At 30.6% G+C, this 15,321-nt stretch overlaps 1 protein-coding gene across 9 annotated transcripts in view; it reads left to right on the top strand.

The window, feature by feature from the left end:
* Positions 1–15,321, top strand: part of Dys (Dystrophin) — a 762,481-nt gene that overhangs the window by 220,729 nt on the left and 526,431 nt on the right. For all 9 annotated transcript variants that reach the window (XM_088278115.1, XM_088278116.1, XM_088278111.1 and 6 more), the window contains one exon: positions 13,314–13,435. In XM_088278115.1, coding sequence (XP_088134241.1) covers positions 13,314–13,435 — 122 coding nt within the window. The remainder of the gene's footprint in view (positions 1–13,313; positions 13,436–15,321) is intronic.

Genomic DNA, 15,321 nt, shown 5'->3' with positions numbered 1-15,321 from the left:
CTTACCCTTATCCATTTGTAATTTTCCGATTCGCAATCCTTCGATCGAATATGTATTCTACACAATCACTATATGAAACTCTAAATTTTGTATGTTATCCTTTGAACGTATTTTACATTGTCAAACGACAATCTATTGTAGCAATACATTCTCCACTTCGCCTTTCTAGCCAAGATACGCCAATACGAACGCCAAACACATGGCGTGAAGCCGATGTCTGTTTACAAAGCGTATCTCCGAAGCAAAGGATATCCCTTGAATATCTGTAAAGTAAAGCATTTTGTACACTGGCGCTTCTGCGTCAAAGCTGCCTTTTGCCGTAGCGAGTACCTGAGCCAGGAATTTGTATTATGTCGTCAGATGTCCGGCTAAATTCTCAGCTGCGTATTCGAAGTACAGTATGCCCCATCTCACGGAAAACTGGAGTCTTTGTAGTATTTTTTATACAGCAATTTTTTGAAGTTAAACTTAGGCGATGATTCGATAATGGATAATTGAGTGAAATTTCAAGGATGCGTCACGTTTATAAGGCACATTTCGTAACACGAAAGAGAAAAAAAATATAAAGTAGAAAGAAGGAGAAAGAGAGCCTTATATTCCAACGCCACGGGAGTAGAGCAAAATAGAGTGACGTTAACACAACGATATAAAGCGAATCACGGAAATACAATTTATCTCTCATTTTATTTATCATAAACCATTAATTTTTGTATGAGCTATTGAAACATTAAAGAATGATGTAGTGTAGTGTAAATAATGAACATAATATTTATTATTTTCTGACATCTCATAAAGATTAAGAAGAATATGGAAGTCTGGGCATTTACGGGGCTGACGACCGTCATCGGCTGGTTTAAGTGATCACTTTACACACGTTTAACATTCACCAATTCTACCCATTATTGACAACCACACTACTCAAATTCTTAGAAGTTCTATATATATATGAACCAATTTAGAAACCTTGTTCTTGAATCACTAGAACTTCTATTGGTGAGATGTAAAGAAGCTTTTTATTAAGCAGAAACTCTTATATGTGTGTAAAGTGATCACTTAAACCAGCCGATGACGGTCGTCAGCCCCGTAAATGCCCAGACTTCCATATTCTTCTTCATCTTTGATGAGATGTCAAAAAATAATATGAAAATAACTCCTGTAATTGGAGATAATCCAGATTTTGTGAACAAGTATTTGGACACACTCAAAATGTTGTAAACATAATATATTTTGTGCTAATTTTGTATTGGTGTTTTTCTTTTGTGACACTTTCTCTCTCTCTCTCTCTCTTTCTTTTTTCTATCAGATTTTTTACTAATTTATGACAAGATGTATCAAAATTTTGCATAAATATTAATTTCGTAAAAAAAATTGTATTCGTAAATAGGTTTTTGGCTAGACATAATGGATAACACAACAACTATAACTCAATCACTTTAAGAATTTTATAATTTAGTTGTCGAATTAAGTACCTATGTAGTCAAGTCTAGTTATTTTGATGAATATTAATGTATAATTTTTATTATACCTTTATTCTTATGTGTAATTATTCTTATGAACTATTCAACTCCCTGTCACGTGTTAGATAAATAAAAAATGTCAGCATCTGACGTTGTATTTTTTTAATTAAAACGTTGACTGCCGGGGTCGATCGTTATTCTTTATTTCGTCATCCCCTATCGCAAAGAATGACGCGAGGGTGGTTTAATAATAATTTGATTTGTATTGTGGTTTTCACAGGTAAGCGAAATTGGCTGCCTTAAATTCGCTGCAACAGAACACGGCTAGAATGAAAAGGGAGGAAAAAGAAAATTAAAAAGCGTCGAGAAAAAAAAAAACAAAAAAAAACTCTTGGTATTTTACGACACTTTCCACGCGTTCCGAGACCAGATTTTATAAATTTATTTTAATTTTACATCAAACTATAACTTAAAGTATAAATTTAAAATTCTGATACAAAATTCACACGACATAGGAGTCCTTTTATAACGTGTTCGGGTGTAAGATTTTTTAATATTTATGTTTTTAAATCAGGAATTTCAATTATCTAGGCACTTCAAGAAGTCAAGTTTAATGTAATAAATATATACGGTATGTGTTAAAACACGACATATTTAAAATATCGATACATTACTGTTTTTTTTTTTAATTTAAATTTTTTATTTTTACATAATTTAATCCCTGATAAAATACATATACCGCTATTCTACCTTAATATATCGTAGTCGTACAGGAGAAAGTGACCAACTAACAAAACGGAAAACGTTCAGGAGGGCCATTTAAGTCACTTTTGCTTGGCAAGAAAATAAACATCAATGCAGTTAGTCATTTTTTACAAGTCAATATCTTTTACTTCCAATTTAAAAATACATTGGGGTTTTGTCAGGGCAATATTGAGCTAGTAAGATGTCAAATAGTCAATAATCACGTTTTTTTAAAAAATGCACTTGGTCACTTTCTCCTGTATGACTACGATATGTATCATAAAAATTGAGTTTTTTTATTGCCCCTGGGATTTTGAGCACTAAAGCTTAACTAATTACATGTTTGAAGGTATTCTTTTTCTTGGAATGGCAGATAATACCTCCCATCACCTAAACGTAGATTCGCAAACATTCCCGGTAGCATTGCTTGGATGGGAAATCATTCAATAAATTACCTCTACCTGAGGACGTAACAAATTATATTTCCCCTCCCAGTTAGGGGATGAGAGCCCGCACCCACCCTAGTTCTTTGTAAAGCTTTCTGCAGTTTAATGATCAAAGGGCCTAAGAGGCTGTGTTGCCGAATTATCCTCCACGGGCATTATTTTCCAGGCAAACGCGCTTGTCCTGCGTAGTGAGGGAGGAATAAAGAGATATTTATGTGGAAACAGGAAATTCAATTAGCTTATCATTGATGGGGGGCTTGTTACGTAATTAAAATTTACTGCTCTGTGCGGGAATCAAAAATAATACCTTGAACGTGGTAAGTGTGTGGAATATTTCCGTAATGTAGGATAAGGGTGTTAATTATCAACTACGCACCCCCCTTCTACCTTCCTTTATATTGTGGGTATCGTTAATTCTTCATTTGGTAATGAATTAAAAGCAGCTTTCTGGGAATGAAAGTTAAATTAAATCTCACAATTAATTGTAAAAAAGGTATTTGGTTTTTAGAAAGCTTTTAACATACAAGAACGACACAAATTTTACTGCCAATTCTTTAAAAGGAAATTTCCAATGTATATTATTTGTGTTATGTTCTCCCGCTCACATTCCCCACATACATTTTCTTTGTCATTCTCTCGCTATCTATTTGCTGCACAGAGATAGAGAAGTCAAAATGTTAATATTTAAGTTTATTACTCAACCATTACTGAGAAAATGTTATTTTTTGTATACAGTTTTAATTCCTGCAATAACCATACGAATCTATTACCCGCAAGTCTGCCGTTCTCGCGTTTTTCGATGGACATTTTCCTTACTTAAGGATCATAATATTAAGTCAAGTGTCTGCGCCGAGCATCTTTATAGTTTCAGCTAAGGCGACTTTACTTCCGCAAACCTTCGTCTCGAAAGTTCCACTTTAAGAATATTTTTTTCTAGGGCATATTTCATCCCTTCTCTGCCCATAATCTCGCATTCGGTAAAAACGCACCTTTTTGCTTTTCGGCATCATTTTGTTGGTTTGTAATGTTGTTCGTTTTGTGAACGAGTGAACTCTTCAGCGAGCTTAAAGTATATTAATACGGATTACGTTTAATGAGTATGAGGATTGAATTTTTGTTTCGTTTAAAGCATAGACAGTAACAGCGCCGTGCGCTAGTACTAGTGAAACGCTCGACTGCGAAGTATTGCTCATAGCGTTGATTTCTGCTGTATGCAAAATTAATTTTAAAATAATTAATTTGTATTGTGATGTTTTTCTCATACTTTTCCTTACGCGTTGCTTCTCTCCCATATGTACCAAAGACAAGCTTCTTAAATAGATGCTTCGCTGGTGCTCAAAATTAACCACAACGGAAAATTAAACTGTCAAGAAGAATCAGACGGTTTATAAAAAGGAAATATGTTTTTTGTACGAAATAAACAGCTATGTAAATTAAAATACGATTGACGCCTTACTGATTTATTTTTTATTTTTATCACATCATTTCGCCTTCCGGATTGCACTTGCACAATGTTGACAAAAACAGTTGCACGTAATTAATTCTTTTTCGCATACATAGGGCACTGCATCGACGAAGTGTTATTTAACCATTGATTGCATGAAGCCAAGGGTGATGTTAAATAAATATTATATGTTATGTTCTATCATCGGTAGTTAGAAATAGTGAGAGTGAGATAATCTTTAAAAAAAAGCTAAAAACGCATTTGTTTGTAAATCGTTTCCACTATCTTCTTTACCCCAATTCATTCAAAGTAAAGCGCTCTTCAGGTTGTATTTTGCGAAAATGGCGCTACGTAAATTATCCAAAATAATAATTATTATTCTTAACTTATAAATAAATAAATTAAAATGAGAAACAGCTCATACTTCCTCTTCATCCTTCAAAGTCCCAAAGACACAACCCAAAAAAATAATTTCTTGAATGTTTTCCGCAGAAACTTTGTGGCACATTTTATAAACTTTATAAAATGAAATAACTTTGGTATAACCACTTTTTATTAATACAATGTAACTTACCGGTTTCAACAAAAACCTTGTTATCATCAGGGTTTATATTAATTCAAAAATATTAAAAACATTAAAATACTCTCACCAAAAAACTTCCACACACCCCGTAAAAATCCTAAATGTTATTTTAATAACATTTAGGATTTTTAAGGAGTTTGTGGAAGTTTTTTGGTGAGAGTATTTTAATGTTTTTGAATTTATATGAACCCTGATAATGACAAGGTTTTTGTTGAAACCGGTAGGTTAAATTGTATTAAAAAAAAAGTGATTATATCAAAGTTATTTCATTTTATAAAGTTTCCAAAAATTCCGCATCACTTTCAAACACCACACGGTGTTTGAAAGTGATGCGGAATGCATCGAAACACGTGTTATAATATATTTATATAAAAAGTGGTATTTACCAAGTAAAACTTAAATTAATGAATACATTAATAAAAATAAGGAACAGCTCCTATCCCTTCTTCATCCTTTAACGTCCGTAACTCTAAAATTTACATTCAGCTTCACACACATTGCTTGAAAATGATGCGGAATGCATCGAAACACGTGTCACAATAAATTTAAAGCAAAAGTAGTATTTACCTAGTAATTCTTTAATTAAAACCCGTAAAAAAATCAATACCAAATTATGTGAATGTATTGGACGCAATCTTAGAAAAATAACTTTTAAAAATAACAAAAATCGAAAAATGTAATGCCAAAAAAAAGTTGCGATAGTAAGCTACATTCCAAAATACTAAATAAGATTTTAAGAAAAAGTGTTATTATTGAAATGAAAAATGAATTTATTTTGTCACAATACTATATTTGTAAAATCAAAATTACATCAAAAGTAGTTTTTTTTCACGTCTCGTAGTTAAATTTACATGAAAAGTAGATTATTTTTTCACGTTTCAGTAGTAAAGTTTACTTCAAAAGTAGTTTATTATTTCACGTTTCAGTACTTTAGAAACATCAAAAGTAGTTTATTTTTTCACGTTTCATTAGTTTAGTTTACATCAAAAGTAGTTTATTTTTTCACGTTTCAAAAGTTTCGTTTACATCAAAAGTAGTTTATTTTTTACGTGGGCGGGAATGGTTTCCAAATTGGTTTTCGGTCGCTATGGAAACCATCGCATCCTGTATGGCGGACGGCAGATATCCTAACTCGTGTGTTATCCGACCATATTTCATATTCCGAGTATAATGGTTTCGTCTCCGAGTGCTTTATTCACATCTGGAAACACAATACTCCATCCCTGTGTAGTACATTCCGACATCATTGTTCGAATGCAATGCCCCCGCACGGCGCAAGCCAGGGGTGCAGCTGGATGGTATTATTGCCAATTAAAAAAATAAATCTAACGTGGTACCTACCTGTGTGGTATGTGCATTGACTAGACATATTTTGTATAACACTTATCATTCATCATCATCATTATCATTCATCGTTTACTTTGTTTAATACCACTTGATTCTTTAAAAGTGATATTACACAAAGTTATCGATGAATGATTTGAGTATTTTAATGTTTTAGAATTTAATAAACACATGATGATGACAGGGTTCTTGTCGAAACCGGTAGTTTAAAGTGTACTAATAAAAAAAGTGGTTCAAACAAAGTTGTTTAATTTTATAAAGTTTATAAAATATGCCACAAAGCATTTGCGAAAAACAATCAAGAAATGTTACAAAATATATTTTATTTATTTTGATTTCATCAGATGCTTAGTTACATCTTACAATAATGTGCTCTGACTGAGTTTTCTCGTACCGAGGTCACATTTTAATATATGTATTTATTAAAATACATTCAAGAAAATTGTTTACGACATGTAATCGAATACAATATGCCGAAAGATGCGATCTATTTCAGGTCTACCCTCTTCCATTATCCATTTTTGCATTTTTCATCAAGTTTTAATATTTTTCTACGAGTGTTATGATGTGTACACTTTGTTCACAGAAATTTTACCTCTTTTTGAAAAAATTATTAATTTTTTATATTTGATATATTTTACTTAATTTAATTTAAAAAAAGATGTAGATGGAATTAAACCTGTATTTTTAGATATCCGACTAGGTACAACTCGATGGCTTATAAAGGTTTATGTATTGATTTTAAATCAAACACAGATTTTTTGAGTCTACTAAGTTGTATGTTATTAACAAAAACACATAAAAAATAATATTGTGACAATTGTTTTTCCTAGTTTATTAACTTTAACTAAGTTTGCTTATACAGGTGTTTGCTTATTACAGATGTACTCGAATAAGTTAGTACTCAAATGTTAATACTCAAATGTTAGTTTGTCCGCCTCCGTGGGGCAATGGTCAGCGCGCTCGGCTACCGCGCTTAAGGTCCCGGGTTCGATTCCCAGGGTAGGGGATCAAATGAATATAAGTAATTTTATATTATTTTGAGAAATAAAAAGACTTTTGATCCACATTTTTACTAACAACCAACTAGTCTCGGCAACAACCTGTTGCCCTCTTCAGAGTTTATTTATGACAGTCATAAATAAACCCTGAAGAGGGCAACAGGTTATTGCTGAAACTAGTTGGTTGTTAAAAAAATGTTAGTCTATTTATTTCTCAAAATAATATGTTACTATGATCCACATAGTCAATGATTTCATTATTCAAAATATAAGTAATTTTTATTACTCAGTATTACCCTAGATTGGTACCTGAAGTGGAGAGCTATCACTATAATGATTAAGATATCACTGCGTTTATATGATGCAGTGCCTTATGCACCATCGGATAGGGACAAGAGTTTGACGAAGATGAAGACTCAAATAAATTTTAAGCAGTTTTTTTTTTTAGATACACGGGCTCATTTTTAAAATAGGGATGTCGTAAAAAATTCAGTTTTGGTATTCATTTGCGTAAACGCTTACACTTGCTTGATAACTTTATGTCCAGTTGTATTCATAATCCAGCTCTTCCGTATAAAATGAATGAACCCTCATAATTTTAATTGCCCGAGTCAGGTTATCTAAAGCTCCGTGAATGATGCGGCAGGCTTTTAAATAAGGGTCGTTTTTGGGATAGTGCCAAATTTCACCCTTTAGGGGAAATTATTGGCAGGTTATATCGTCTATTATGGTCCATTGGGCCGACACCCATCCAATTGGAAACATGTTGTTCCATATTCACTTTGAAAAAAAAAAGTGTTTTTTTTTTTTTTAGTAAAAAGAACTATAATTAACTAAAGTAACTAACTATCACGCTACTTCGCCGCAAGGGTAGGTAGAGAGGATAAAACGCCACACCAATTTATCACTTTCAAGTATTTGTAATACTTGATCGTGCCAAGTTTTCCTCGGTCTTTCTCTTCTTCTATTACTAAGTACATTCGCCTCGAAAATTTGTTTAAATATTCTTTATTCACTCATTAGATTCACATAACTTAAACATACTTTGTATTAAACCTCTCAAAAATACCTTAATAAATCACAATTTTTTCTCTCTTATTTATTTTTAAATGTAATATGACTATGAATGATAAAACATATACATATAACTATGAATGATAAAACGAGAAATGAGAAATAATTATTTCAAGTATTTAAATCGATTGCAAACATGTAATTAATAACCTTTTTGTAATGAAATTGTCTTAATTTTTTTAAGAAGGAAAATTTGTTAATTTTTAGTGTCAATTATTTTGTTTGTACTTTTATCACTAAATCTCAGATGGAGTAAGTCCATTTTGGAGCTGCATCCCCTGTTAACGAATTGCCTTTTGAAGTTCTTGATTTTTATGAAAGATCGACGATACGATTTTTCGTTGTTGTGTTTAATGGAAAAAAAACGTAGCGCAGTCTGATTCTCACGTGACGATTTGTTCAATAGGAGGGTACTTTTTAAGGGTAAGTTTCTACGCTAAGGCTAAATTCCGATAGTGAAAACCATTTTGATTTTGAATTAAAGTACCTAATCTAAATCAGCTATTGAATTTATAATTTATTGTTAAAAGTTTTATTATTAATGTAAAAAAAATTGATCATTTTAGTTTTATTGTTTCCTAAATAGCAAGGGTAGCAAAAAGCAATGAAAATACTTTACATTACTGAAAATGTGATCATACTTGATATCCCAAAATTCAGAAGCAATATATTAATAACTAAAATAAATAAAAGTACTTAATTTTCAGAATCGAAACCTTTCCGATCCATTACACTTAATTTCGCCCGTACAGGACTTTCACGGGATATTCTACGAGATTCTCGACTACGTACACGAGTCCATACTTTCATCGAGTAATCCGATCCTGAAAAGTTTTAGTAACTACTTTATTTTAATTTGAGTCTAGACTATATTTTCCCATGGTTAATTGTCCTATTAATACTGATTTAAGATCATGTATTGAAATGGTTATCCATCCTTTCTAATGAGCTCCTGGTATATTTTTCGTCTGATAGTAATAACAGTTACGCCGTATCCGATACCATCCCTGTAAAAGAAAGAACGGAACGTTTAAGTAAATAATTTTATGTAACAAATATTGAATACAAAGTATTTAATTTTTTTAGATCCGTAACTGCACCCATGTTGTGCATAGGGTACTGCATCGTATCGATACGTTGTTAACTTGATCGATGATTATTATATGTAATGATTATTGGCAGCTTTTTGATCTCGGGGCGGAATGAATTGAATGTGATACAGATAAATGACATTATTACGTATATGAAAAAAAGTGAATGAGAATAAAAGGGTTCTATAAATTAAGAAAAGGAATAAAAAAACAGCAATAGATAGTGCCTTCGGAAGTCCATACCCGCAGTTTAAGTATGTGCAAACTATAGCTAGGAAACCTTTTATGGATTCGAATAAAATATTGAATTTTTAGTTTTAATTTCATACGGTTAGTACCACTTTTTCTTAAAATGTATTGCGATACTGTTTGATATAATTCATTTCTCGTCATTTTCAAATACTGTATGTAAAACTGAGTATTAGTTTTAGAGTTTTGTCCTTGGAACGTTGGAGAATGAAGAGGGAGTAGGAGCTGTTTCTTATTTTTATTTCATTATTTTTTTTACTAGTGACAACATGGATAATAGGAAAAAGAGCTTCAGTCATTGTCATATTGTTAATTATGGGTTTATTTTGATGAATTTACATTGTTTCAACATGTTACACTTGGTGATTTTTCGTATAAATAATCTTTTACTTAAATTAATATCACGATTATATAATTAAAAGTATTGAATTAATATCAATACAATCAATTTTACAGCATATTCTTAGGCTAATCTGTGAATCATATCTTATGTTTCTGCTTCCATTACAGGGGCTACCCTTGTACTGAATTAGTGTAATTTGTTTTTAGTTTATTTATTCGTTTGTTTAAGTTTCATCGCTCTTTTTGACCGTTAAAATGGTACCAGTTAATATTTTTTTCATATTTAAAAAAAAAAAGATGAATATCCCCAGGTCTTTTGCGATTTGTTTTGATTTCATTATATAAAATTGTAACCACTAGAAGTTATTTATATTGCATTTCCTGTATACCCTTTCCTCGCAGTATGTGGTTAACTTCAAGTCTTCACGTCTGAATCTCGGAGTCGCTCATATATCACACACTGATTAATGTTTTGTTTGAGAAAGTCCGCTATTAAATTACTTTTGTATCCCTTCATTTTTCTTGGTTTCATCCTTTCTGCTTGTAATTCCGGAGCAGTCTGTTCCTCGGGGATCTCTAACCGGGATTCAGGAAATCAGGCTTATAGTATTTACGATTAACGTTTAATCGCAAACTTTTGCGGATACTGAACAGGATATAGGGTTTCATAAACAAAAGAAATAAATATCAAAATTTTAGTTAGTAATGTTTTTATTAATTTAGTTATTTATTCAGTTTATAATTGTTGATTTTAATAAAATATGGTCTCAAGGACACAAACATTTAACTGATTTATTTTATCTTATACCAAGTAAAATTTCATAGTTACATTTAAGGTCACAATAATTTTTACCGTCCCCTTTTTTTATATGATTTATTTAATGTAGATCGAATAGTTTATTTCTTATTTTTCCTAATATCAGTTAATTATAAGTCTTGTTGTTTTTTATGTTGTTGCTTCTATCTCTATCCCCTATTAAATCCTTTATTTGTTGTTATTACAATGTATTTTATTTGTTTGAAGTAAAATCACTCGTAAACGAGTGGAGACCTATGTAATTACTTTATTCTATAACTACTTTATACTTTCATAACAATATTAAAATTAAAAATATTTATGGTACACTCGGATATCTATGTATCTCATTCATTCTACTGCACAGAACAAAATAAAATGCTTGATGGAGGAAGACGTCATTGTACTTAGTATACAGGTGTCCCATGATCCTACGTATTCCTTTTAAGGGGTGTTAAGCCAGCTTATTACTCACCAAAAAATGAAAATATGACCTTTGTAAAAGTGCCTTAGTTTTCCGGATATTTTAACTTTTATGAATTTCCCGAACATCTACGCCTTAGATCAGTTTTTTGAGTGCCCTTTTTTCAATTTTTCATATTTTTGGATTCTAATTTTTATTTCATAATATTGAATAAAAATTCTATTGATCGCAGTCCAAAATATTACCAATACTGGCTTGCCTTGGCGGAAAAAAATATTAATGCCCAATCAATGATTTTAAAATAAATTTTTAGGTGACTTTGACTCTTCACCCTGAAAAAAAATATGTGTCGCTAACCTGGCAAGTTATTTTTAAAGTTTGAAGTATGTTATTTCCGTTAATTGCAAAAAAAATTCAAGGAAAATTTATTTTCAATTGAGTGTTTGTGACGTATTACATTTTGTAAATTTTATTTTTCTATCCTTACTATCCTACCTGCATACAAGACTCTTAAAATAAAGGCTTGGCGGGTTATTCCTCTCAAAAAAATGTATTAATTTTCTATTTAATTAAAATTTTGATTCAAAGCATAAAAAAATAACAAATGATATACTGTCGTTTTTTAAGCTTTGTTTAATTTTGTTTACATTTTAATAAGACGCAAAACGAAAAAGTTTAAAAAAATATATATATATATATATACACACCGAAGAATAGCAATTTATAAAAAAATATAAAAAATATAGAAGTTTTCCAACATAAAAATATACCTCGTAAGAGTTTTAAAAATCGAACTAAAAGCTACTTCTTCCTTCATTACAGCTTTTAGTAAAAAAAAACTTTGTATCTTTTTATAGGATGTTGCAAAGAGTAAAGTTTTGATGTTTATGCTTGTATATTTCGTTATGAAAATAAAAACCGAACCGCCTTTTCGCGTCGCTGAAAGTACTGAAAATATAGTTTACTGAAATAAATGGAGGCTGAATTTTCGTTTGCTTTTTGCTTTTCATTTTATGTCCTTTTCACGACGAGCAGTCGTTAGCTGGAATCGGTTTTAAAATTTGAAATTGAAATTCGTACTAAAACGAGGTGTTACGATTTTCATCAGCTGTTCGTTACATTGTGTTGGCCTACTTTTGTTGTTTTCTGGTGATTCACACATTCACATATTTTGATTAAAATTTGAATTCTTTTCAAATCTTTCCCCAACATTGAAATTTACTCACCCCTTTGCTGATGTATACAATAATATTTTAACTACATTTTATCAAAACCAATAATGGAATCATATAAATATTCACTTCATCGGGAAATGACCACATTTATAAACCACGTTGTTTCGGCATTTGCTTAATGATATGACATGATTAAATTAAAAATAACGCACTTGTTTAAAACCACTTGAGTTTTTTATTTTATTACGCATAACTGATTATTCTCATAACTAAATTGAATTTTAGACATGGCTAACAACAATAGATGTCTCTAGTGAAGTTCTAATGATTCAAGAACAACGTTTCGAAATTGGTTCATATATATAGAACTTCCAATAATTTGAGTAGTGTGGTTGTCAATAATGGGTAGAATTGGTGAACGTTACACGTGTGTAAAGTGATCACTTAAACCAGCCTATGACGGTCGTCAGCCCCGTAAATGCCCAGACTTCTATATTTTTCTTCAGCTTTGATGAGATGTCAAAAATAAGCTAAATTTTATAGCCAATTTCTGTTTCTGTTCTGTTTTTTGACGATCATGATTTATTTTGATATTAAACAATAAGTTTCTCAGTTTAAAAAATACAATATCTTTTTTTTAAAGACAAAATGTATTAATGTTTTTTTCTTTCTATTTGATGTATTCTTAGGAATATAATTATTTTGCATTATTGTGTAACATCAAAACAACATTTTGAGTGTGTCCAAATACTTGTTCACAAATCTGGATTATCTCCAATTAAGGGAGTTATTTTCTATATTCTTTTTTGACATCTTAACATAGATGAAGAAGAATATGGGAGTTTGGGCATTTACGGAGCTTTTGACCGTAAATGCTCAGACATATAAAATTGAAATTGAAATTATGAATTTGGATTGGAAGGAAGAATTTCCATGAATTTGTTTAGTGTGGTTGTCAATCATGGGTACAATTGGTAGATGTTACACGTATCTAAAGAGATCACTTAAACTAGCCTATGACAGACGTACCTAAACCCCGTAAATGCCCAGACTATCATATTCTTCGTCGAAATATAAAAAAATAACATTGAATGTAACCTTTATAATCTATTTATTGATTAATTTTTTAATTTTTTTTTTTAGATCGGGAATCTGTATCGAGTGTGCCCTATGGGCGCTCGGCCCTTAAGGCGGGCTCCCCCGCTCCCCTGACCAGGCAGGGATCTCTCGACCTTCTAGCCTCGTTTGATACTTCAGTGCATCAGGTAAGACCCCTTTTAATTTTATTTAAATATTTGCATTTGTGTTTTTGTCACATTTATGTCATGTGAAATGCGGCCTCATATTTGTAATCATTTTACCTGATTAAACGTTTATTTATTTACGGCATTACTACTGTTTACAAAAAAATAACATAGAAGTTAGAAATAAAGATAGATTACATAGAAAAAAATAACAAATAACATAAAATAAGAATAACAGTAATGAAAAACGAAAAGATAAGTATAAGTTATAAAACAAATGCAAAACTTGGTGAAAAAAAAGGTTAATTTTTTTAATATAAATTAAGGAAGCTAATAATCGAAATAAAATTCATACCAAGAGATCCAAAAAGTGGTCATATATGTATTGTATTAATATGGTAAACAAAAATAAAATATTGTGAACAGTTTCATCATATATGATTTTATGTAAGAATACGTCGAAGTCGACTTGAAATGTTTTATACTTTTATATATCAACAACATTTTCAACATGTTTCAAATACTTGTTCACAAATCTGGATTATCTCCAATTATAAGTTTATATATAAATATAGATATATATTTACATCTCAACATGGATGAGTACTTTTTTCGTATTAATTATTACTGTACTACTATCACGTTATAATTCCTGTCAAAATATCGATATATTTTAGTTGCCAATTTTTTTCTTAAGAAATCTTTCAAAACGACAAACAAATTTTTAATGTGTATACAATATTCTAGTTTTTTGAAAAGCTTTGTGCTTTCTGCGCTATACGCGAAATGCATCTACGGTGTAAAAAAGGGTAAAAGTATTTTCATGCTCTCTGTGTTGCGCACTATAAATCTAGCAACTTTTTTACTCATTCAAAATTCAATAGTCAAAACTGCACGCAGTCAGATGTGGTGCGAGTGAAAAAGGATTAGTATCTTAGTGGTACATTTGAGGAGTAGGATTTTATTGATTGCAGGAGATTTTTTTTACAAACAGTAAGCTGAGAGAAAGTTCAATTTATTTAAAATTTAACTGTTCATTTTTCTCCTTAAAAAAAGTTAAAAACTTCAAAAAGATGAAATATTTTCAGATGTTTAGTTTAGTACTTTCAAAATATTATTTGAACTTTGTTTGAAATCATTTCATAAACTTCATTTTCAAACCCTTATCCGCACTCAATGGTGCATAGGGCACATCATATAAACGCAGTGTTATCTTGATCGTTAACACATGAAGGGATGGTGATTAGCCCTACGCTTCAGGTACTAGTGCAGGGTAATATTGAATAAATATTATAGTGAAAAAATCACTATAATATTTATTCAATATTAAAAAACTTTAAAACATAATTATTTACAAAGACGACCTGTTTTAAAAAAATTTTTTGTATGTTGGAAAATGGAAAATGAAGAAGTGCTTGAAAGTTTGATTATGTTTTTAATTTTATCACGTAAAAAAAATTGAAAAGATTTTGCAAGATTAAGATAGTAAATTGTAAAAGATTAACTTAATTTTGACATTTATTTTTATTTATTTATTTATTTAAACTTCACGAACAGAAAATAAATAACTACATTAGCGGGCTTATTGCTAAAAAGCATTATCTTACAACCAACCAAAAACAGACTAGTGATATTGATCAAAACTTTTGATACCATATATAGCTGTTTGCAATCAGAGGGTAGATAGTACTTGAACATTTAAAAAATAAACATAAATTACAAATTAACATTAAAAATTAAAAAAAAAACGTAAATTACAAAAGATGACAAAATTACTAAATTAAATTAATATTTTTGGTAATTTCTCTAAAATATTTGATTATTAGAGTAAATAATAGATTTCCTTATTAGAGCTAGTTTTTCCTAGTTCTTGCTCGGGGCGGTGTAGGCTTGATAAACCCCGTAGG

This window comes from Brachycentrus maculatus, unplaced genomic scaffold (genome assembly GCF_059751285.1).
Source record: "Brachycentrus maculatus isolate JH-2025_06_01 unplaced genomic scaffold, ASM5975128v1 h1tg000055l, whole genome shotgun sequence".
Classification (NCBI taxonomy): Eukaryota; Metazoa; Arthropoda; class Insecta; order Trichoptera; family Brachycentridae; genus Brachycentrus; species Brachycentrus maculatus.
The sequence above is the reverse complement of the archived record's forward strand: the minus strand, read 5'-3'. Positions and strand labels throughout refer to the sequence as shown.